This window comes from Raphanus sativus, chromosome 4 (genome assembly GCF_000801105.2).
Source record: "Raphanus sativus cultivar WK10039 chromosome 4, ASM80110v3, whole genome shotgun sequence".
NCBI lineage: Eukaryota > Viridiplantae > Streptophyta > Magnoliopsida > Brassicales > Brassicaceae > Raphanus > Raphanus sativus.
In genome coordinates, this window is record NC_079514.1 from 7,209,979 (window position 1) to 7,233,090 (window position 23,112).

The 23,112-nt window shown below is 35.5% G+C and overlaps 5 protein-coding genes and 1 long non-coding RNA gene across 6 annotated transcripts; 3 read left to right on the plus strand and 3 right to left on the minus strand.

Annotated features, from left to right (window-relative positions):
• The first annotated feature begins 102 nt into the window (after positions 1–102).
• LOC108838516 (uncharacterized) lies at positions 103–2,818 on the plus strand. Its single transcript, XM_057007914.1, has 4 exons — positions 103–107; positions 193–1,278; positions 1,383–2,646; positions 2,714–2,818. The coding sequence occupies exons 1-4, from the start codon at positions 103–105 to the stop codon at positions 2,816–2,818; spliced, it is 2,460 nt and encodes an 819-aa protein (XP_056863894.1).
• A 1,547-nt stretch (positions 2,819–4,365) lies between these two features.
• LOC108854727 (abscisic acid receptor PYR1) lies at positions 4,366–5,222 on the minus strand. Its single transcript, XM_018628355.2, has one exon. It carries the CDS (start codon positions 5,137–5,139, stop codon positions 4,564–4,566), a length of 576 nt encoding a protein of 191 aa, XP_018483857.2. The 5' UTR covers positions 5,140–5,222; the 3' UTR covers positions 4,366–4,563.
• A 297-nt stretch (positions 5,223–5,519) lies between these two features.
• LOC130510749 (uncharacterized) lies at positions 5,520–7,527 on the plus strand. Its single transcript, XM_057007360.1, has 8 exons — positions 5,520–6,017; positions 6,107–6,258; positions 6,332–6,427; positions 6,503–6,634; positions 6,707–6,807; positions 6,879–6,952; positions 7,045–7,133; positions 7,212–7,527. Exons 1-8 carry the CDS (start codon positions 5,603–5,605, stop codon positions 7,365–7,367), a joined length of 1,215 nt encoding a protein of 404 aa, XP_056863340.1. The 5' UTR covers positions 5,520–5,602; the 3' UTR covers positions 7,368–7,527.
• LOC108854725 (acetylornithine deacetylase) lies at positions 7,397–9,963 on the minus strand. Its single transcript, XM_018628353.2, has 10 exons — positions 9,533–9,963; positions 8,966–9,210; positions 8,780–8,888; positions 8,562–8,700; positions 8,424–8,481; positions 8,320–8,337; positions 8,107–8,229; positions 7,863–8,016; positions 7,732–7,765; positions 7,397–7,644 (listed from the first exon to the last, which is right to left on the minus strand). The coding sequence occupies exons 1-10, from the start codon at positions 9,860–9,862 to the stop codon at positions 7,538–7,540; spliced, it is 1,317 nt and encodes a 438-aa protein (XP_018483855.1). The 5' UTR covers positions 9,863–9,963; the 3' UTR covers positions 7,397–7,537.
• An 8,338-nt stretch (positions 9,964–18,301) lies between these two features.
• LOC108852474 (probable transcriptional regulator RABBIT EARS) lies at positions 18,302–19,182 on the minus strand. The gene has a single exon (XM_018625979.2). It carries the CDS (start codon positions 19,109–19,111, stop codon positions 18,491–18,493), a length of 621 nt encoding a protein of 206 aa, XP_018481481.2. The 5' UTR covers positions 19,112–19,182; the 3' UTR covers positions 18,302–18,490.
• A 2,232-nt stretch (positions 19,183–21,414) lies between these two features.
• Positions 21,415–23,112, plus strand: LOC108848581 (uncharacterized). Its single transcript, XR_001949063.2, has 2 exons — positions 21,415–22,388; positions 22,506–23,112. It is a non-coding gene; the product is annotated as an uncharacterized LOC108848581 (long non-coding RNA).

The following is a 23,112-nucleotide window of genomic DNA, read 5'->3' on the forward strand; positions in this document are numbered from 1 at the left end:
AAGAGGAGATTGCAGAGACAGAGAGGGGTTTCGTGTTATAGGTTAACCTTCGGTGAAACTGAATCCAGATTATCTAATCAAAGTAACAAGGCGACAGCGACAATGAGGTAAGACCCCTTTTCATGTTTTTTTCGATTATTGGAATAAATTGATGGATTTTACCATGTGTTGATGATATTTTTATTGTAACAGTGATTCAATACTGGTGAAGATAAATTGTTTTCATTCGGGTGTGTTCAAAGATGATGAAGATGGAAAGCTAAATTATGTTGATGGTTTGTTGGAGCAGTTCGAAGTGAATGGTGATGCAGCTTATGAAGAAGTTCTGAAGATCATTGTTCAGAAAATTAGTGTGGGGAGAATGTGGTACAAGTTACCATACGAAGATATCTCAGAGAAGAAGGATGGAGAGAAAAACAAAAAGAGGATGGCTTCTAATGGTCGCTATTATGGGGAGCTTGATGTCTTCATAGAGAAACCTGATGGTACTGTGGTTGAGGCAGAGATTGAGCACGGTGTAGCTGTTGATGGTACTGTGGTTGAGGCACAGACTGAGAACGAAGCTGTTGACGGTGACGAGGATAATGGTGATCATGAAGCAGAGGAGAGTGAAGATGAGTATCAAGCGAGTGATAAATCTGATAATGAGGAGGATATTGACAGGAATTTTGAAGAGGATCTTGAAATGTTTAGGGATGAGAACTATGAGGATGAGATAATAGACGAGGATGAGGTATATCCTGACACGGAGCAGTCATCTGATGACGAAGAGGAACAAGCTGAGAGGATGGCTAATAGGGGTGAATTAGATGGCGTTTTTAGTCTGAGGCAGACGTTTTACAGTGGTGAAGAGTTCAAGAAGCAAGTGATCAAATATATTCTGAAGACAAGAAGAAATGTAGTCTATGACAGATGGGAGAAGACAAAGATTGGTGCTAAATGCAGTGGTAAAGGTTGTGTGTGGCGTATATACTGCTCAGTAGAGAGACCCATCAAGAAATGGATGGTGAAAGTGTATGTTAACACACATACTTGCCATCCCACAGGTAAGTGTAAACTCATCAAAAGCCCTGTCATTGCTGAAGTTATGTTGGAGAAAATCAGGAAGGAACCTGAAATGAGTGCTCCTATGATCAGAGAAGAGTTTAGGGAAACATACAACATCATCATCTCCCCCGAGCAGGCAAAGATTGCTAGGCGTATTGTTCTTGATAAGCTACAGGCAGAATGCAATGAACATTTTGCAAGGCTAAAGGACTATGAGACTGAACTATTAAGGTAACATTTTTTTGGTTTTAAATTTCTTAATATTGTATAGTTAAGTGTCCTTATAAGGGCCTATGAGATGAATAAATGTTTTATTTATTTTTTTACAAATGCAGGTCAAATCCTAATAGCAAGATTGAGATCAATACAACAACAAAACTAAATGGAGCAAAAGCATTCCACTCCATGTATATCTGCTTTGACAAAATCCGTGTGGCATGGAAGGAGTATTGCAGGCCGGTTATTGGATTAGATGGGACATTTCTCAAGCACAGCTCTCTGCAAGGACTGATTCTTACTGCGATAGGAAGGGATCCCAATAACCAGATATACCCAATAGCATGGGCTGTGGTCGACTCTGAGAGCAATGATAATTGGCAATGGTTTATTCACAGGTTGAAGATTGATTTGGCATTAGGCGAGGGTGATCTTGTGACAATCATATCAGATCAGCATAGGGGATTAATTCATGGAGTTGCTGTTGAGTTGCCAAGAGCTGAACATAGAGCTTGTGCTAGGCACATCTACTCTAATCTGAAGAAGAATCATAAGTCTGATACTCTAAAGCCACTCTTCTGGCGTATTGCAAGTAGCTACAATGAGGCTGACTATGAGAGGAGTTTGGACGTTTTCAAACAGTTTGATCCACTAGCAGCTGAAGATCTTCTGAAGAAGGATCCTTCTACTTGGTGCAGGGCTTTTTTCCGGATAGGTTCGTGTTGTTCTGACACTCATAACAACTTCACAGAGTCTTTCAATAGGACTTTGAAGATAGCAAGAAAGAAGCCCTTTATTCAGATGCTTGAGTTGATTAGAAGAGATGCGATGCAGAGGATAGCTACTAGATATAAGACAGCTTGTAATGAGACAGGTCTTGTTACAAAGAAGGCGAGAAAGGAGGTTCAAAAGTCTTGTGATGAAGCTCAGCATTGCTATTCTTGGCCTAGCACAGGTGGTGTTTATGAGTGTGTTGAATTTTCAAATGGTTACACAGTCAAATTGCCTTCTCGTACCTGCGCTTGTAGGAAATGGGACTTGTCTGGAATCCCATGTCGCCATGCTGTATCTGTTATCCGTGAGAATAATTTTGAGGTTGAAGATTATATTTCAGATTATTATCTGACATCGAAGTGGCGAGGTTTGTACATGGATGGGTTGGGGCCTGTAAATGGTCCAAGGTTTTGGAAGCTATCTGGTGCAGACCGTATTGAAGCACCACCATACAAGCGACCTCCTGGAAGACCAAAAGAGAAAGCAAGGATTAAAGGAGTGCGTGAATCACCCAAGAAAAATCAGACCAAAGTTAGTAGAAAAGGAAGAAAAGGTCATTGTGCTGTTTGTAATGGTGAAGGCCACAACTCAAGGAAGTGTCCTAATGAGGTATATTATCATCGCAATTGTCTATGTTTTTTCATTTCTTGTGTTTGATTCCTTTCTTTTGTTGCAGTCTGATGAAAGCAGAAAGCGTAGGCGTGAGAACATGGAACAACAATCAAATGAGCAAGCAATTGAGGACGTTTCCTCAACTGCACCAACTGCTACACAACCTTGAGTCCTCTCAGATGTCTTCTTCTTCTCTCGGATGTCTTTTTTTTTCCTGTTTTGATGTCTTTTTGGTCTTTGGATATGACCTTTTTCAGTTCGGATATGTCTGTTTTGAATGCTAAAATGATGATATTACTTTTGTTATGTATGATTGTCTATTTTGGATGTTAAAGCAATTAGTTCAAACTCTTTTTTTTATTACTAACTGAAGTTGATTTCCAAAGATTTTCAAACCATTACATAGTTAAGCATTACAATAACAACATCACAAAGATTTTTAAACATAATAAGCATGTCTTCAGAGCTTGAGAAAAGCGTTGATGATGTCTTCTTCCACTTCACCATTTTTGGCCAAACCATTCTGAAGCTTCGAAATGGTATTCTTCAGTTCCATAATCGTCTTGTCCTTCTGCAGAATTTTATCTCTAGCTTCAATCAAAGCTCTCTTTTGCCATCCAAAAGGTTCTTCCTCATCGAACCAAAGAAAAAATCCGCAACCACTTCCACTCTAACACAAAGACAAAATTAAAAACTTCCCAAAGAACTCCATAACAATACATACAAGATTCACATTTAGCTTGTACCTTGTATTTTTCACACCCATAGAACCTTCGAAGAGGATTTTTATCCGTCCAAGATTGAGATATCTTCGCTGGCAACCCACAGTAACAAGACACATTGCTTTCATTTGCCTTGCCCTTTCCCTTATTGTTCCAGAATTCCATCTCTCTTTCTCTCCTTCTCTCTGTCTCTCTTTCTCTCTCTCAATCTCTCTCTTTGTCTCTCTTTCTGGTTCAAAAGGCACGATGAACCCTAAGAAAATCGATTTGGGGGAAAAGGGTTATGCCTGGGTCGGGTTTACGTATTGGGTCGGGTCGGACTTTGCTTAAATTGTTTTTAATTTTGTTAATTACGTTCTGACCCCAATTATTTAAGTTAAAATCAATTAGACCTCGATGTGATGTTGGCACCATGTTTCCATTAACGTCGTATATGTGACATGTATTATCATATACATCGTGTAGTTATCGACACATTTCGAAACTTGGGATGGTTTGCACCATAATATAGTAAACATGGTGTAGCTGAGAAACTTTTTTCCTATTTAAAACAAGTTTGAACAAAATCCTCTATTATGACATTGGAAAAACATAGTTCATTTTGATATTTTGTTCTATTTTCTATTATTTGTGAGTATTACTTACACAACATTCAAAACAAGAAAATGAAAAGCAAAATGACATTTAATCTAACACGGATAAAGTATAGAATACAACAAAATTAACGTGAATATCAATCTTTTACCAAACAAAGAAAAAGAAAATACACGTGAAAAATCCTAACACGATTTACGACACTTTATTTAAAGTTTTAACGAACCAGAAATACAAAATAAAATAAAAAATCACAAGAATCCTAATTTGATATTTAAAAAAGTTACCTTTCTAGTATGGTTTTTTTACGACAGTTGTGTTTGCGTGGACTAAAATTTTGACTGACTAGCAAAGAATATACCTCTACCATAAAAGGAAAGATTCCTACTTATCCACAATGTTGAACGTCCAAACTAACCTTTAGATATCAAGGTCAAAAGGTAAAACTATAAGGTTAAACAGACAAAAGATAGAATCTTATGCGAAGCAGCGTAAATAAACATTTCCCGAAAAGGTAATTTAGAAAGAGAAAAAAAACAAATTCATTTTTCCATTTTTCTTTCCATATATTCATAATTTATTTTCGATTTTTTTCTTTTCAGGTCACCTGAGCACCGCTTCCGTCGCCGGCGTTCCGAGCCATGGCCTCAGTGACGGTCGCCAGCTTCTGCAGATTAAGCTTAACCACCGTATCCGCGAACATGCGCGTGTCGTCCTCCGAGTTCCCCTCCGGCATGTCGACGACGTACGACTCGAGCACCACCGTCCAGATCCGCCCCTCCTTGTCGAACCTGTGCACCGTCGTCACCGACTTGTAGTTCGTCAGCCTGTGCTCTCCCCCGATGATGCTGAACCCCGTCACCCTCCTCTCGTCGTCGAGCACGTCGAGCCTCTCCGTCGACGTGTTCGCCGGAAGGCCGCTGATCACGTTCACGGCGCGCGTGCATCCGACGCGCATCTCGAACCCGTCCTCGACGGAGCAGGACTTGATGAAGTGCTTGTAGGTCTGCGGCTTGTCGAAGCGGCGGACCACGGACCAGACGATCTCCGGGGGCGCGTGGATTCGCTGCGCGTGGAGGGAGGAGCAGCTCCCCGGGCCGAGGCGGTACGTGTGGAACTCGGCGATGGCTTCCGCGAGCTCCGATCGTTCTTCCTGAGTCAGCTGAGAAGGCATGGCGGCGATGGATTGTGGAGGTTTTTGTGTGTGTTTTTATCGAATAGTGTCTTCTTGATTCACCATTGACGACGACGATCTCAAGCTCTCTCTCTCTCTTTATATATTTGTTGTTGGAGGAAGACGAACATGATAGACACTAAGGCCCATTAATTTGCGAATGTATCAGCACTAAGGCCCAATTATTTACAAAAGCCCATTATTGAAGGCCCAGATATGGTAACGTGTAGACATGTCAAAAGCTAGTCAAGTCCAAGTGGAACTTTGAAAATTTAAGTGGTCTCTATTAAACACTTTCTATTAACCGTTGGATTAACTCCTCCTGTATCATCCGACGGTCAATATATTTACTTTCTATTTATTACATAAACTGAGAAAAACGCGCGATCACCGTCTCTCTCTCAGTAAATGAAGAACAGAGTCTCTCCGGCGTATTCCGATAACTACGACTGAGAGCTATCGAATGGGTCTTCCTTTGTTGACATGCAGCACGACAAGAGTCGCTTTCTCCTCTTCCTCTTCGTCTTGGTGTAGTGGAAGCGGTGGACATAGAAGTAGTAGCTCTAAGCTTTTCGATTCTCCTCCGGCGAGTTACGGGAAGAGAAACTCGCGGTTAAATGGTCTTTCTTTAGAGAAATCGAAGTCTATCAAAGCGTCGTCATCACAGAGCAGCGGCGAGGTGATCGACGACGGAGATGCATCGACGGCGGCGCGCGGTTTAGCTGCTGTGCCGTCGGTGGGAGGATTCAGCAGCGGCGAGTTAGCTGGACTTTCCGGGGAGGTTACACCGGTCGGCGAGTTTGTCGGTGGAAGCGGCGGCGGAGATTTCAGTGGTTGGGATAAGGTGGGTGCTGTTGTTAGGCTGAGTTACGGAATCGGTGAGTCAACTCGGTGATCAAAAAGCAAACTTTAAAGAAAAATAAAATAAAAGTTTGAGACTTTATGGATTTTTTTGATTAAACTTTAGGGATATACTGTGGGATGGCGGTAGCGGGAAGGTTTATATGTGAAGTAGCAGGGATTGATTATACAGGAGGCTTTAATGCTTCTTTAGATGCTATTATCGCTGGTCTTGGTTATGCTTCTCCGCCTATCATGGCTCTTCTCTTCATTCTTGATGTAAGTTAAGAGTTAGGGGACGATCTCTCTTTTTTGATGTTTCGTGTTTATAGAGATTTGTTACTTTGTGTAGGATGAAGTTGTGAAGGTGTCGCCGCATGCTCGTGCCATTAGAGATGTTGAAGATGAGGAGCTTCGTGGCTTCTTCCATGGAATGTCAGCTTGGCAGGTGAAATTTTAACTCTTTATACAATCTTTTGAAACTTCAAAGAATTGGTACCATTGAGCCCTTTGTTTCTTTTAGTTTATCTTAGTAGTTACTGCAAGTTCAATTGGAGAGGAGCTCTTCTACCGTGCTGCGTTTCAAGGTGCACTAGCTGATATATTCTTAAGAGGCACAAATCTCATCTCAGATTCTCGAGGAATGGTCGCTTTGGTATATGCTCTTTCTCATTTTCTTCTCACGTTTCTTAGACTCGTTATGACTTGATACTTTTGAAACTTGCAGACTGGAATCTTGCCTCCGTTTGTGCCGTTTGCTCAAGCATTTGCAGCCACTATCACTGCTGCTCTCACCGGTTCTCTCTATTACATGGCTGCTTCCCTAAAGGTATCTCACCACTTTTTAAAACCATATCTATGTTTCATAACCTCTTAATTAATTGTGTTCTATTTCTATTAGATCCGACTTATATTATGGCACCTGTCTTGAAAACTCGCTCTGCCCGTGATGAGCTGAAGAAGCTGTTTGCAGGTTCGTATAAGGCTATATACATAATGCTTTAGATATATCTTCTAAGATCAAATACTTAGAAAAGGATTCCTCTGTGTTACTTCTTCCTGCAGCGTGGTATGAGAGAAGACAAATGAAGAAAATCTACTCTCCTCTTCTCGAAGGGCTTTTGGGTCTATACCTTGGCTTTGAATGGATTCAGGTACTATTACTACCTTTTTGTTAACCCTATTCTTCTGACTTGTTGAAGTAATAATAATCATTGAAAACAATACTGCAGACAAACAATCTTCTTGCACCTATCATCACACATGGGATATACTCAGCTGTTGTATTGGGAAATGGTCTCTGGAAGCTTCACCATCACCAGCAACGACTGCGCCTAAGGGTACAGAAACTTGAAACTGAAGGTGACAGCAGCAGCAACTCAAGATAGAAGATAAAATAGCTAAATAAATATTACCCTTTTGTTTTTAAATTTTGTGAATTGTCTTTTCTTTATTGAGCAACCATTGACATTGTACAAATAGATAGAAACTTAGAAAGCAAAGTGTATAGAACCATTAGCTAATAATAAGAGAGAAGCTTTTATTGCATTCATCTTCTTTAGTCTTGTTCAAGCTGAGAAATGATCTTAACGAAGACATCAAAGCCTTGGCACATGTCTGTAAGAAGGCAGTACTCGTTCTTTGCATGATATGTAGCCATCAGACCTGCACAGTAAAAAAAAGAGATTTAATTACCTAAACTAATCCAAAAACAGGAGAGAATCAGATAAAGGTGCTGTATATTATACATACCGTATCCTGAAGTTTGCACATCGAAACCTTCATCCTGTTAAACCCAAAACCATTTAGAAAGAAGTAAGTTGCGGAGAACAGTGAGAGAGATCAAGTCTTTAATCTACTGAGAGTACTAGTAATGGCTTTACCTTGAGGTCTCGGATTAGAGGCAGAGTACCGGTGATGGAGTAAGGCTTCACGTGCCCGACAACTTCTTCGGTTGCTTTGCATAGTACGTGAAAGCCGCGGGAATCAAGGTTACACGCAACTCCAGCTGATGCTTCATCAAAGCTTAACGTGAGCCTGCAGGAGACAAACAATTGAGACTTCTTTTTAAGATTTTGGGAAGGACAATAAAATGAGAGTGAGGAGGAAGGGAGGAAAAACCAAAACCTTCCACGTAAATTCTCTTCAGGCAAGACGTATTTCGAAACAGGACCACGGGTCGCGAGTTTCTCAATGTTAGTGTTTATGTCGTCAACATACTCTTGCAGCTTCTTCATCACTTCCTTCACGCTAGAGGAAACAAAGGATATTCATTGTTAAAAAAGTGTACCTAAATGCATAGAAGAAATGGCTATGGAGGAAGTGTGAAGAGAGACTTACTCATAGAAAGGAGTCAACCTGAAACCAAACATTACAAAAAAAGTAAGTAAAACAAACGATGAGACATCTTGGTTTTTACAGTATTCAAAACTTAGAAACATAACCTGACATCACCGGATACGGTACAGTCTCCAGGGATCTGGTTGATTCCGCCTCCTGGATCTGCAAAAAAAAAACAGTTTGAGTTAGGAAGAAAGCATTTTTGTGTCATTAGTCATTACTAATATAAACATAATGCTTACAACTCCATTGTGTTGGCTTCATGGTGGAAGGCGTCGCAAAACCATAAACTTTCTCTTGTTCATGAGGAGGAAAGTCTCTGTAGAACCGGGACTGGATCTCCTTAAGCGCTTCCATTCCCAACTCCATCGCGTTAATAGCCTGAACATAGTCAGAAGAAACAGATTAACACCGAGCTTGTAGCTTTCATCAATACGAGCAAATCAACCATATACAATACCTTGTGAGCTAAACCGCTGTGGAAAAGCTTCCCGGTGACATGAAGCTTCCACGGAATCATACCGCCGGTTCCAATACACGGCTGCTTATCAGCCGTATCAATCCAAAACCTTCAAAAGAATAAACATTAAAGAAAAAAACAGCTTCCAACGTTTTGTCTGAAAGATTTAAAATAACAGAAACTAACAATGGTCCAGATTTGAGCTTGTCAAGAAGTTTGTCTTTAACCAACATGTCGACACCAACACCTGGAATAGAAGAGTTCTCTTCACTAGCGATGAAAACCGCCACCACCGATTGTTTCAAAACGGGTTTAGTTTCCCCGAGCCTCTTCATGAGCTCAGTCACAAGTGCAACGTGACCAAGACAATCTGTAGTCCCACGACCACGAAGCTTATCCCCATCTATGCTTAACGAGAAAGGATCAAACTCCTATCAACACAAACAAAAAAAAAACACGAAAAGGATCAAACTTTTCGAATCAATCAAAACCCTAAAGTTTCGAACTTTCGCACGACTCATATCAGTTCCTTGGAAAGTAACCACGACCCATCATCAAGCTCTGCCCTAATTCAAATGGGTACCGATCAAAAACCCAAAGGATCAAACTTTCGAATCAATCCAACCCTAAAGTTTTGAACTTTCGCACGATTCTTATCAGTTCCTCGGAAAGTAACCACGACCCATCATCAAGCTCTGCCCTAATTCAAATGGGTACCGATCAAAAAAACGGAATCGATAAGAGAGATTTTACCCATTCATCGGGATTCGCGGTGACGACGTCCATGTGCATACCGACGAAAGAAACGATCTTTCCGGGGACGGATCCTGGGTACTCGACGATGAGGTTGCCTCTTCCCGAGTGATACGCCACGTGGTTGATCACGAGAGGACCGCCGCCGGATTCGGTGCTGTAAGGACGGAGAGAGTCGAGGACGTGGTTCACGATCCGATCCTCTTGCGGGATGAGCTCCGGCGGGTTGTTCTGGACGAACTTCGATTCGCCGATCAGTTTCGACAGAAGTGAGACGAAGGAGTCTTTGTTGAGAGTGCCTAGTGATGATTCGATCGTCGACGACGCCATTGTTGCACACCGGAGATGTGTGTTTTTCTTTTTCTTTTAGTTAAGACTTGAGAATATGGCGAAGTCGTGTGTTTGTCGAATGTTTTATTTTATAAAGCTTTTGTGGGTGGAGTGGAGTGTTACGTCTTGTAATGATGTGTTGCGTAAGTAGTTTAACTAATGATTCATACGGAAGTGAATAAATAAATAAATTAGCATGTGTGGACAGCGAAAGGCGTGAAAGTTACTTCGGATTACAAAAGCATAGAAAGATGCGGTTGTTTCTTGTAAGGCGTCCGATTTCATGAAGTGTTTTTTTTTTTGCCAAAAATTTCATGAAGTGTTGTTTACACGGTTCTGTTGAATCAGAATTTGATATTATCTAAAAAATATCGATTGCGGATTTAAAAGAATCTCATGTTTGTTGAAGTTGAAGGTCGGCGATTAAGACATTAGAATAGACATGAAAGTTTTGATATTATTTGAATCTTTTAAAATGTTGTTTACATACCTCTTAAAAAAAGTCAAGCGGTTTGTAGTTCATTTATAAGAATATGTAGTTTTTGTGAAATAATTAGGTCTTTCGGCTTTGTGTAAAATGTGAGAATGCCATTTTACTTTGATATGTCTTTTTTTATTTATAGATAGTTTTAAGTTGAGATTTTTTTTTTTTGTAATGAGCTGTTAAAGTTTTGAGTAGACCAATTTTATTTTAGGAAGAGCTTCCATGAGATGGTGAAAACTTTAAGATAGACAGATTTAGTCACTACATACAACTCGCCGATACTTAGGTGTATTTAAAGACGATTTGTTCTGATGTTTCACCTATAGAGATATAAAAAAGAGACCATGTTGCAGTAGTCACAACGTTAGACGATCACAAGTAGAATTCCGATTAGGTGTAAGCATCAATTATCCAAGTCGGTTCATCTTCTATGCCATAAAACTGAAATTAGAGGAACAAAAAGTCTAACCTGGATCTAAAACCTTGCTTACGGACATTCACCAATTATCATCATTCCGATCGAAATCAGTTGATGAATAAAGGTGAAGCCCTAGCTGAGTTGGTTTGTTGACGACAAAGAGATGCAAAAGTTTTTGTTGAGAAAGCCAATCATCAGTCCAAAATATGGTTCACTACAAAAAAAACAATGAATTGTATCACTTAAATTATATCACAAAAATAAGTGATACCATTTTGAATTACTTATTCATAACTGAAGCAAATATTTATAGTTTTACATCATTAATAGTAATTGATGTTATCTAATCTATTAAAATTGAAGTACAAATAGTACTTACACCAGAGTTTTGCACAAAAATTACAATGATATGCCACTGATTTAAACCAATGATTTAAACCATCCATATTAAATTATTTTAATCGAACCATCTCAAACCATCACAATTTAGTTTACGTATTTAAACAATTATCATTAACCTTAGGGAAAATTTGGAGAAATGCACTCCAATAAGAATAAAATTTGAAAACTACACCATTATTATTTTTTTTTTAAAAATACACTTATATATATATAAATTTACTTAATTGCCCATTTTTAATATTTCTCTATTTCTAATATATTGTTTAAAATTGATTTTTAAAAATGTTTCACTACAGAATCTACCAATTATTCTTTTAATATATCTATACAATATATTTCTCATATCTTTTTAATAATATCTTAAATTATTTGATTGTTTTGAAAAATTATTAAACGAGAACACAGAGCTAAAGCTCCGGCTACAAGCAATGGAGCAACAAGCTCACCTTCGTAATGGTAATAACCAATGTCTAATCCTTTCTATGCATTTTGATGTTTGTGATCTTAATATCTTGCTTTTGTTTTTTTTTTCTTGTTAGCTTTAAACGAAGCATTGAGGAAAGAAGTGGAGAGGATGAAGATGGAAACGGGAGAGATCTCTAGTAACTCAGATTCTTACTGGGAATGCAGCAGGTTCAGTATTCTCCTTCAACGTTCATGGCGATACCACCGTATCATCATGGCTCGATCAATAACGGCCAAGATATGATGCAGCAGATGCGAGGGTTCAATCAAAGCCGTCCGATGGAGATGTCGAATTCTCAGAGTGTGTCGGAGTTTCTGCAGAATGGACAGGTGCAAGGGCTAGAGATAAGTAGCAATAATAGCTTGAGCTTGGTTAAATCTGAAGACCTTTGCTCTCTGCTAGTGAGACCCTCTGCGTATTGACAAAAAAAAAAGAGAATACAGGGGGTGAGAATTACAGCTGTTATAGGCTTTTGAATTCATTTGATTTTGATTCACTTTCGATTATTTATCAATTCTTTTTCTTATTTATTTGGAGTTAGAAATACCAAGAAAGGACGTATAAAGATTTGTGTTGGTTTGATGTTGTTAAGTTTGTCACTGTGATTTGTATTGCTTTGTTACTTCCATTGTTTTTTGTTAAGTTGGTTACGGAGATTCTTAATAAATTTGTTTTCCCCTTTGAAAACAATGTTGTTTGTTTACTCCAATTTCTATAATTTTTATGCATGCCTTGAATTAATTATTGAAATCTCTAATTTGGGTAAAAATGTCAATTCACAATTAAGAAAGTGTATATTTCAAAATTCAAAATAGAAAATATATTTATCAAAATCAAACTGTTATTGGAGTAATTTACAAATTATCCCTTAACCTTAACTTATCATAACTTTTTATAAAATTTGAAAAATCTATACATATCCAATCTGTGGTTCATGCCGTAGACTGCTGTATTTCACTGTTCGAATCGGACTACATCCATGGAGGAGTGATGATAATCACCCAATAAATCGAAGATGAACAAAATTCAAAATTTTCATGATTTTTATGTTAAAAATCGCATATATATCTTAGATTTGATGTATCCCATTAAAAATTACAAGAACAATGAAAAAATTCTGTGAAATCAAGGATTTAATTTTAAAAACGGCTGGAGGTTGCAGGCAAATCTTAGTGGGAGGTTGAAGACAAGGCTAATTTCATAATTTCATTATTTAACCTAATTTTTTAAAAAATTGTAAACCAGCGCCTACTGATCCTCGAACCCGGGTTTGAGCGTTTTATTAAAAGGCTCTAAACACTAGGCTATGTCACAACACTAATATATGAGCAAATAACAAAAATGTATACATATGCAATTAACCGATTCGACGTCCAACGGCATGTGTCTATGGATTCGACGTCCAACAGCATGTGTTACGTTTGTGGATTTCTCCAACGTTGCGTATATGTATGTTACCCCTAAAAAATAAAATTATCAAATATTCAGTTAGCTAAAATTCAACTTGAGAACATCTTATTGTCCTCGGATTAAAATATTTTCATGTTGTTCACTTACCATCATCTTCCAAGAAGTCTTTATCATATTAATAATTTAAAATTTTTAACTCAGAAAATTATATGATTTTTTGTTTGTATAGATTAAAGTATGACCAATCATAAGAAAGAAAAATATGGTTTGTTAAAGTACACACTTTTATATGATATTTCTAGGTATGCAATTAACAAACTATAAATCATATACAAATTTTTTTAATAACAATCTTTAATCAATAATTTTTCATAGTATCTTCTACGCGATTCACCATTATTTTGAATTTCTTTATGGATATTTTTTTTGATAGATTCGATTTAATTGCACATACTAGGAATATCCAAGCATATGTACATGATTAGAGGTCTTATGACATGAATTTTAGTTTTAGACTTTGAGAAAATTAAAATATATATGAATTTTAAACGGGTTATCTGAACATGAATCAAGCATAGAAGGGTCTGAACTAAACCTCGACCAAATTTATAAATTCATTAATATGGTTGAAATCTTGAAACTCAAAAGTTCTAAATCCGTATAGATCCAAACCGAATCTAAATGGGTACCTGAATCCAAATGAATATATGAATCTAAATGGAAACCAACATCATATAAATATATTTGAAAAAATAACTAATTATATTTGATTTATAAAAAAGAACAAAAACCCGCGCGGGCGCGCGGGTCAAAATCTAGTTATTAATTAATTTAATATCAGTTCAATAGAAGTGATGTCATTTCTTTTAATTTGTATCACTTAAACAAAAATGATACAATTATATAAATTTACATCAATTACACAATTGATGCATTTATTATTTTGGTTAATATCACTTATTAAACTGATGTATGATTTACATCAATAAAATAATTGATGCTAATAAAAATTATATATCGATATTTTTTCTAACATCAGTTTAATAAAAATGATGTTGTTTTTAATCTTAATTTGCATTGGTTGAAATATATGATCTAGTAAGAAATTAATTTAAATCTAAAATAAATAGTAAATATAGTATAATTTTATTATTAATTATATACTAAAAATGATCTATTATTGTTCCCCGAAAATAGGAAACCACAATCCCACATAAAACGTGAACTAATCAGTTAAAATGTAAGAAAGATTTTCTATAACTGTTTCACTTCAGCAAAGCATATTTTCTTATGTCAATATTCTCCTCGTCTCCTTTTCTTCTTGTATCTTTTACAGTTTCTTAAATTTTTTACAGAGCTTAAAATTTGTTGTTTTTGGTTATTTCGATCAAAAACAGATTTCCACAAGATCAAGAATTGTATGAGTCACGATGATAATTTTGTTTCTTTTTATGAAGGGGTTTAAAGATTGCTGAAGTTTTGCTAATCAAAGGACTCTGATTAAACTTTTGAGAGGTACTATTTTCTTTTCTTTCTCTACTTTCAAATGTTTTTGAAAATTACAAGTTCTTAAACAAAATTGTTTATGGGCTTAATGACCATTCTTTGTTAGGATCAAAATCATTCGCAGATATATGAGGAGATGACAACATTGAATGAAAATATGGAGGAAGATAGAGATTGAAGATGAAAAAAGAAGATACAAGGAATGAGAGAAAAGAAAAAAAATCTGGATATAACTACTAGTATTTTTGTTTGTATCTCTGCATTCTTCATGTTTTTCTTTCATGACTAGAAGTAATTTGTTTAACTTTCTATAATCTGTTTTTTTTTTCTCTTTTTCTTGCGTACATTATATTTTCAATGGAAAATAAAAAATTGTTACAGAATAATATTTTATTTATATGTGTTTCCTAAGCTACAAATGATACTGATATTTAAAACAATAACTATAAATATGATAATTATTAAAGTGCTTTTTAATAAATTAATTTCTTCAATTATTAATTAATAATTTATTAACTAAATCAGTTATTTGAATTGATGTCAATACTAACATCATTAGAAAAATTGATGTAATTGTTTATATCACTTTTTTACAATTGATATATATTGATATCATTTAAAATAATTGATGAAAATATTTAACATTTTTACATCAATTATTTATAAACTGATGTAAATTATTTGCATCAGCACTTTCAGAGTCATTTATTTAAGTGATGCAAAACTATTTTACATCATTTATAACTAATGCAAAAAAATAAAATAAATGATGCTAACTGACTCTTTTTTTGTAGTGGTTGTACACCAATTGCCAACTCTTGTTATCGATGTAATAGAAATAAGTATTCTCAATTTCAACAATGTTTGAAGTTCTATAGACAGAGGATGTGATGGATACATTTCATTTTTCTGTTTTGGCTTACAAACATAGTCCTAATCCACAATTGCTCCATTGATAACTAGTATGATATATCATCATTCCATAAGAGCATTTTCAAAGTAAAATTCTATTTTTTTTATTCTACTACATAATGGAATAATGAATAAACAAACAAATAAATTATTTTATTTATGAAGTAAAATTCCATTACATAACGAGATATGAAGTTATGTTTGAACATTTCTTACTTTATATTTTATTTTATTCTATTTTAAAATAAAAAATGGAGTTGAGTTGTAGATATCTTAAGAAGGTCAAAGATTAACTATCAATAATTTTGAAAGATATCTTTTATTAGAATGATGAAACTCAAGCTCTGAAAGTTAAAAAAACCTGGTAGTTACATATTAAATGAGTTGAACTTGACACACACACACAAATACTGCTTCACTTGGTTCAAAAATGACCAAGATAGCTAATGGGAAGTTTGCACGGCCAATGTCCTTGTCAGTTTGAATTAATTCGATTTAAAAATTCCCAAGTGAATGAGTTATGGTTGTTACAACACCTCTTTCTAGCGTTGATGGAGTGCAATTATCCCTTTGTGGAAGATAAGCAAATAGTCTACAAAACAAAAAAACGAATAAATCTGGACTATTGTTTGCATTTCACATGATAGAGAAACTTCCCAGCCATCTTAATTAGGCCTTCTTGATAACTGTAAATAATTTTCAATTTTTGCCAAAATAATTGCAAACTGAAGTCTGCTATTTATGAAAGCAAAGGTTAAAAAGACAATGGATGGTTGATATGGAAGACATAAATGTAAGGAAAGAATTCTATTCAATGGACTGCTCCTCGCTGGCCTCTCTCATATCACAAATCCTTCTTTAATTTTATTTGTTTTAGCATCAAACATTTAAAATTTCTTTGCATACTAACAAATTGATATCTCAGTTTTGCTTTTCTACACGAATCTTGGTCAGCATATTTTCTGTTCTCTTTCAAAGCAACGAGTAATGTTTACATTTGCTTTCTTTAGAACCTTAATAACCGCTGACAGATGAATGCAAGTTATAACCTAATAATCAAGATTTAAAATGGGCACTGAATCTCTAAGTGAAATTAATATAACCAGTTAACGCAAAAAAAAAGTTTGGGTTATTAGATTAGAATTTGAATATAATTATATCTGTATTGCGTGATATTGACAATTATTTGGTGTAAATTTTTTAAAGTTATACTTATATCAGAAATCCACATGTCGAATATATTAATAAAACAAATCGTGTGTATGGTGTGGTAGCGGGGACCAAAACTAGAAACAACATAACTCTAATGGCCTAGTTTGAAATGTTTTCGAATTTCACATGTGGGTGTCAAGACAAGATAATGTCAAATATATATATATATATATATATATTTATTATATATACACAATTTATAGAATTCATAATTCTAATTTGAAGAGAGTACTATGTATTTGAAATAGAAAAAAATGTTTATAAAAAATAAAAATAAATAAATAATGATGTATGTGGAGACAGAAATAGATCTGAATAAGAAGAAACATGCAACGAATTAAAAAGAACTCACATGCCTTCTCTATCTCTTCTATCATTTACAAGTGGTCCTCAAATCTTCGTCCACTTTTCGATTACTATTGCTTTACCCTAATTTGGATATTCCTCTATATGTCTATTACTTTGTTCTACGTATCTTTTTAATTAGTTCGAACTGAAAAGTATTTCGAGAAATATATACACCCAGATAGTAGAATCAACATCGCGAACAAAAGTTTCAGTAGAGGTAACATCACCAAAAAAAATTATCTCTCGCTCTCTCTTTCTCTCTTTAATGCCTTGCTCGAGACCAGTCACGCGTTAACTTACAGTGCCATCGGAGACAAGATCAAAAGCAGGTAACATCAAAGTTTATTTGTAGAAAATATGATTAAAACTTTCAAGAACTTATTCAATCAATTTTTTATTCGATTTTTCTTTATTGTTAAGCTTCGTTGTTATTCAACTCATAATCTATAATGATAATACATTGTATATATATATAGGTGTGTGTGTGTATTGTCTACTTGTCCTACTTTTTAGTAACATCTGTAAAACTTATCAAAATTTATCACTATTCTATTCACTATTTAAATTACCTCAAAGTTTTGAGTTTTGGATCCGTAACATTTAGTATCCAAAATTTAATTTGCGTTTATAAAATATATTGTATTATTTATAGATTATGAATTTTATTTAGAAAATGGAAAACAAATTCTCTGTTAGAAATGATTGTCTCTAACAATTTGAAAAAAAAAAAATTATGATAAATCTCGATATATTGTTTCAATAAATAGTTAAAATACATAATAGAAAGGTATACATCAATAAAATGCATGTACAAACAAGTTAACGTGCCATGACATTCCACTGCTGAAGAAGCTAGCAAGATTCGTTTTAACGTACACATGTCTCTCCATTATTCCAATAATCCAAAACCCTAAAGCATATGGAAATGGTAAGAACAAATTTTCTTCTTTCGTTTGTGGCAATAGATTACTGGCGATTTTACATGTATTTATATTCTAGAATGTTTCTATATAGTTTGAAGATAGGTTTAATGGTTTGAAAGCTTTGAGCACTCATATCATTTATTAATATCTGAATTAAAAGTATAGTAAAGTCTGTAAAATGTATGTTTACTGTCTCCATCAAATGGAGATTTGAATTAGAAACATAAAAATAGCCTTTGACTTTTTTCAAGAAAATCTAAACCAAATAATGATCAATCCAAAAAATGATCAAGACAGTCTATAGGTAAAGTATATAAGTCTTATAATTAGGGGTTTGTAGTGAGTATAGTACCTAATCTGTAGGTAAACTTAGGCGCATGTATATGTGAAAGCAAGGAAGTTAAGGATGAAAACAGAATAAATTTAATTGTGATACACATATAATGAATTCAGAATTTAACAACAAATTTAAATTTAGATGTAAAGGGCCTCAGCGTAATGGATATGAATGTGAATGCCTCAAGTAGTGGGTCACGAAAGTGAAATGTCACGGTGGCTTGTGCCCTAGTCGAAGTTCAAGATCAGGCTCATCCAGTGATGTTCTTTTAGTCTCTTTCATCGAGCCAACGCTCTCCTCATCTCCTTTCGAGTAATCTATAAGCCGAGGAGGAACCTCTACCGGCGAATTCAATACCGAAAAGTCAAGGTTGCTCGAAGGAAACGAAGTCGAACCATAAAAATTAACCGTATCACTGGAATGACCAAACATGCTATTAGGGTTTTGCAATTGGTAGAAGTGGGACAAACCTTCAATGTTACTCGCCGTGGATTGGATTATAAGCGTCGCCGTCGGCAGAACACAAGAATTGAGAAACGCTTTCTTACCGCCTCTGCTGCGGCCACCGCTTCTAGCAGCAGCTGCAGCCGTAGGACCTTGATGAGCCTTAGAGGCACGGTCACGGCGGTGGACATTCATGTGACCGCCTAAGGCTTGAGCAGAACGGAACTCACGGCGGCAGAAATTGCAAGTGTAAGATCTTGGAGGCCAAGTGGTACCAGAAATGTTCCCTTTAGTGTCCTGCTCGAAGGCTTTGACTTCCCAAGATTCATCATCATCCTCCAATCTTTCAACTTTACTAGGGTTCCACATCCATGCACCTCCGTACATTAAAGGTTGAGTTTCTAAGAGAAATCTTAATAGAGAAGGTGGAGAATATATAATAAGAAGAAGAAGATGGGGTTGATAAATAATTATATAAAAATAAATATAGAGATGGACCCGAAATATATGCCATTTATCTTTATCATTTTTCAGTAAGTGAAAAAAGTATTTGGAACCGTTTCAAATTGCTCTGAGAGTAAGAGATACACTCTGTTGCTCAAAAAAGAGAGCAATAGATACACAATTAATCAGCACTTTTAAATTTACAAATTGTAGCCTACAAAAAAAACCACTAAACTTCAAAAGCTGCAACATAATATATATTACATTCATTACAGAAATATTTTTCGTAACCATATGTTAGGAATTTTAAAAAGTTATGATTTTCTATTAACTTATAAATATATATAGCTACTTTGCAAAACTTACATTTACGACTTTAGGTCCTACGAATATAACTCTATGATATTAATCTTCAGCTGTGTTCATCTCATATATGATATGCCTTCACTCGTGGTGGTTTGTAATAAATTTTACATTAGGTCCCAGATTGTTATGCATTTAACATAGTACATCATTACAGAAAAGTGTAAATTATAAATAAGTGAAGATTTAAAGAGAAAAAGTTGGTTGTGACTTTGATGTCCTATGTAAGGTTAAGACAAAGTTTGATTGCTTTAAGTGGTGAGGCAAAGATCTTAGCTTTGCGTGTGATCACTACTAAGATTCTCTTGTTACAATCTGACAGATGACCTGTGTAGCTTTGCACGGTCACATTATCACCATATCTTGTAGATAATTATCCTACAAATGGTGACCGACAAGGCTACAAAATGTACATTTTACACATGTATGGTGTATAACATTTTAAAAAATAACTTTCATTACTTTTATTTAGAAAAAAAAAATCTTTATTTTCTTATGTCAAAGGGAAAGACTGTTCAATTTAAAATCTCTGAATACTATAAACAAATAAATTTTGGAGAAAAAGTTAGGAAAAAAGAAAAACAGAAGAGCTGAAAGTGATGGGTTTTAATGTCCGAAAGATGAATGCCATATAAAGTTAAGGGGTACTATCGTTGGGAATTTAGTTAGATCTCAACTACATCACACTGAAAACGCGACTTAGTTCTCCTTAGGGAAAAAGACGTACACAATCGTTGAGAAATATTGGCCCAAATAAATATCACTATGGATCCTTGCGTTTGCTTTAAATGGGCCATTAAACAAGTAGTTTAGGCCTTCTCTCTGTATAGAAGAACCATTTTGTTGAAGTAAATCCTTAAGAAAATTTAAGCAAAAACTTAAGAATCTGTTCCCACGTAGAACAACCCTTGTTCCGACGAGAAAGCCAGACAGTACCAAGAAGAACGCTTACCGAGCTTAATCCTTTTTTTTGGGCAAACCGAGCTTAACGTTATATACAAATTTCAAATAAAATATCATCATGTGTAAGTGCCTAAGTGGATATATACATTATGATATATTTTGGAATACGTCCACCAAAGTTATACGAACGGTCTACAAGTTCGTACGTATATGTATGTATATTAGCATATATATGTTTTTAAAAGTTTTTTGAAGTTGAGAATAAAGGAAAGATAGATTAAGGGAGAAGCAAAGGATGACGTTTTGCCAGCGAAGCTTTTGGTAGCAAAGAGAATCCTTTTGCAGGTATCAAACGACCGCTTCACCCGGACGACGACCTTCCTGTGGCCGCCCATCACATCTAACATTACTATTTCATTTTTTGTATTTATATGAAATATATGCGATGGAAAAAGAAAAATAAGTATGAAGTAATGTAATATAACATTTTTCAACATATTATTTAAGAATTTAATTATACAGTAAAACTAATATGACGAATTCATATTTGAGAATAACATTGGATAATTTATCTATGAATTATTGAAGGAAGTAAAAGGATATAATCAAATCCAGTCATAAATTTATTTATTTATTTTAAATAGAGCTCCTCTTCATTTTATCTTCAGTCATATTTTTTTTGAGAGAGAAGTCTTAAAAGATTTGGGACAAGGTTAAATTAAGAATGCTTTCGTTTTTACTACTTTGTCCTCTAAATTTGATTTCTATTAAGAATGCTTTCGTTTTTACTACTTTATCAGTCAAAATGTTAAAAATTTATCATAAAACATTAGGTAAGTGGACAGCTCAACGACTACACTTATCCTAGAAGTTCTGTCAGATCTTAACCTAAAATTTCATGAGAATACATATACCTCACAAAGGGAGCCACAACTCCTTTTTACTATCCATTGAGAGAACCGTGCCTTATCTCTTGGCAAGACAGACCGAACCTTGCTAGTTTCTCTATCTTTTTTTTTTTAACACCAAACTGAAATTAATAACTAGTTTCTTCTATCTAATCCTGGATTCTCATCAGACCATTTCCAACCTTATAGGCACCAGTCACTACAAAAAAAGTTCACATTCATAGCACAATATTATAACTCGTTTTACTAAACTGCTATCGTAGATGAGTATAAAATTTCCGAACTCTATAACAGCATTACCTAAATGCTATAAAATAATTTTAGTAAGCGGGAACCTAAAATCATGTTTCTTCCATACACTTACTGAAAATCACAACCGTTCCCTCTCCCATCTCTCTTATCTCTCGTTTTCCCTCTCTCTTATCTCTCATTTTCCCTCTTTCTCCTATAACCCTAAGAAAAAAAATCCTCGTCAATCACCACAACCCTCTCTCTTCGATTCACAAATAATCAACCAAGATTCAAGTCTGTCTCGGCCATGATGAATATGCTTGGAGCAACATACATAGATGGTTTAATCCCTATCATCAATGACATCATCATATTTCTCAGATCCAGAGTCTGATTCAGATATCATCAACGAACTTGTTCATATCAACCTCTGAATCAGGCGTAATCCATCTCGACGACTATGTAATCTCCAAATTCATCATCTCCCCTCCCACTCCACGACCTTGCTTCATCCTCGTCTTCTTCGTCGCCACTCAACTCCACAGCAATACCGAGCTCAGTCTCCAAGAGTTTCGCCGCGAGTTCAACCACGTCCCCGCTTCTTTCCTCGCTAACAACAACTTATCCGACATAGATATGCTCTTATTCTGCGAAATTGACTTTTCTCAGTCCCAGTCTTCGCTTGATCCAAAGCAAAACTAACTCCGTCTCCAAGAGCTTTGCCGCTGAGTTCGTCGTTGATGGAGGTGGTCTCATCGTCAACCGATTTGCAGACTGGCCTAGAAAAGGAGATAACTGTGTTATGATCTGTTTCAGTTATGATAGAACTGTTTCTGGTTCAGGACTTGTTGTAATCTATCTTGAATCTTATGTTTGATGTGTGTGCTTTCTTTGATACTGATATCTAGTTGTCTTGTTTATGGTTTATGTAGGTGGTGATTCTAGGCAGTGGCCTCTGGTCTCCAAAATACAAAGCATCTGTACAAATGCAGAGCAGTGGCCTCTAACCTTCAAATACAGAGCATCTGTTACGTAGGTAAGCTGTTTAGCATGAGAGTTGCAGATCCTTAAACTAGGAAAAAGAAGAATGAGAATTGCAGTTTCTACAGTGGTTGATGAAGACAATATGTTGGTGTTGGAAACTGACAGCAATTCTCTCGCTCAGTTCCTCTGTCCCTTTAGCTAAAGGATTCTACTTCTTTTGATTATTTGTTGCCGTGCATCTAACCTGCAGTAGGCGGATTAAGCTCTAAGAGAAAGGCTACTCTTTAGAAGTCATTGTACTCTGTATTTCCACAACACAAGAGCTCATCTCACAACAACTACAAAAATGGCCATACGATGAAGCTCATAAACTATTTAAAGGGCATTATTTTTTAACCGATAAAGTCCCTAGACTTAGCTTTGGTGTATGTATATTTTGGATGATATATAAAATAATGAATGTTTTATATGAAATATAAATTTTTGTTTGTAGATCAAATTGTAATGAATAGATGATAATTAGAGTTGTGTTATAAAATATTCTATATATCGTCA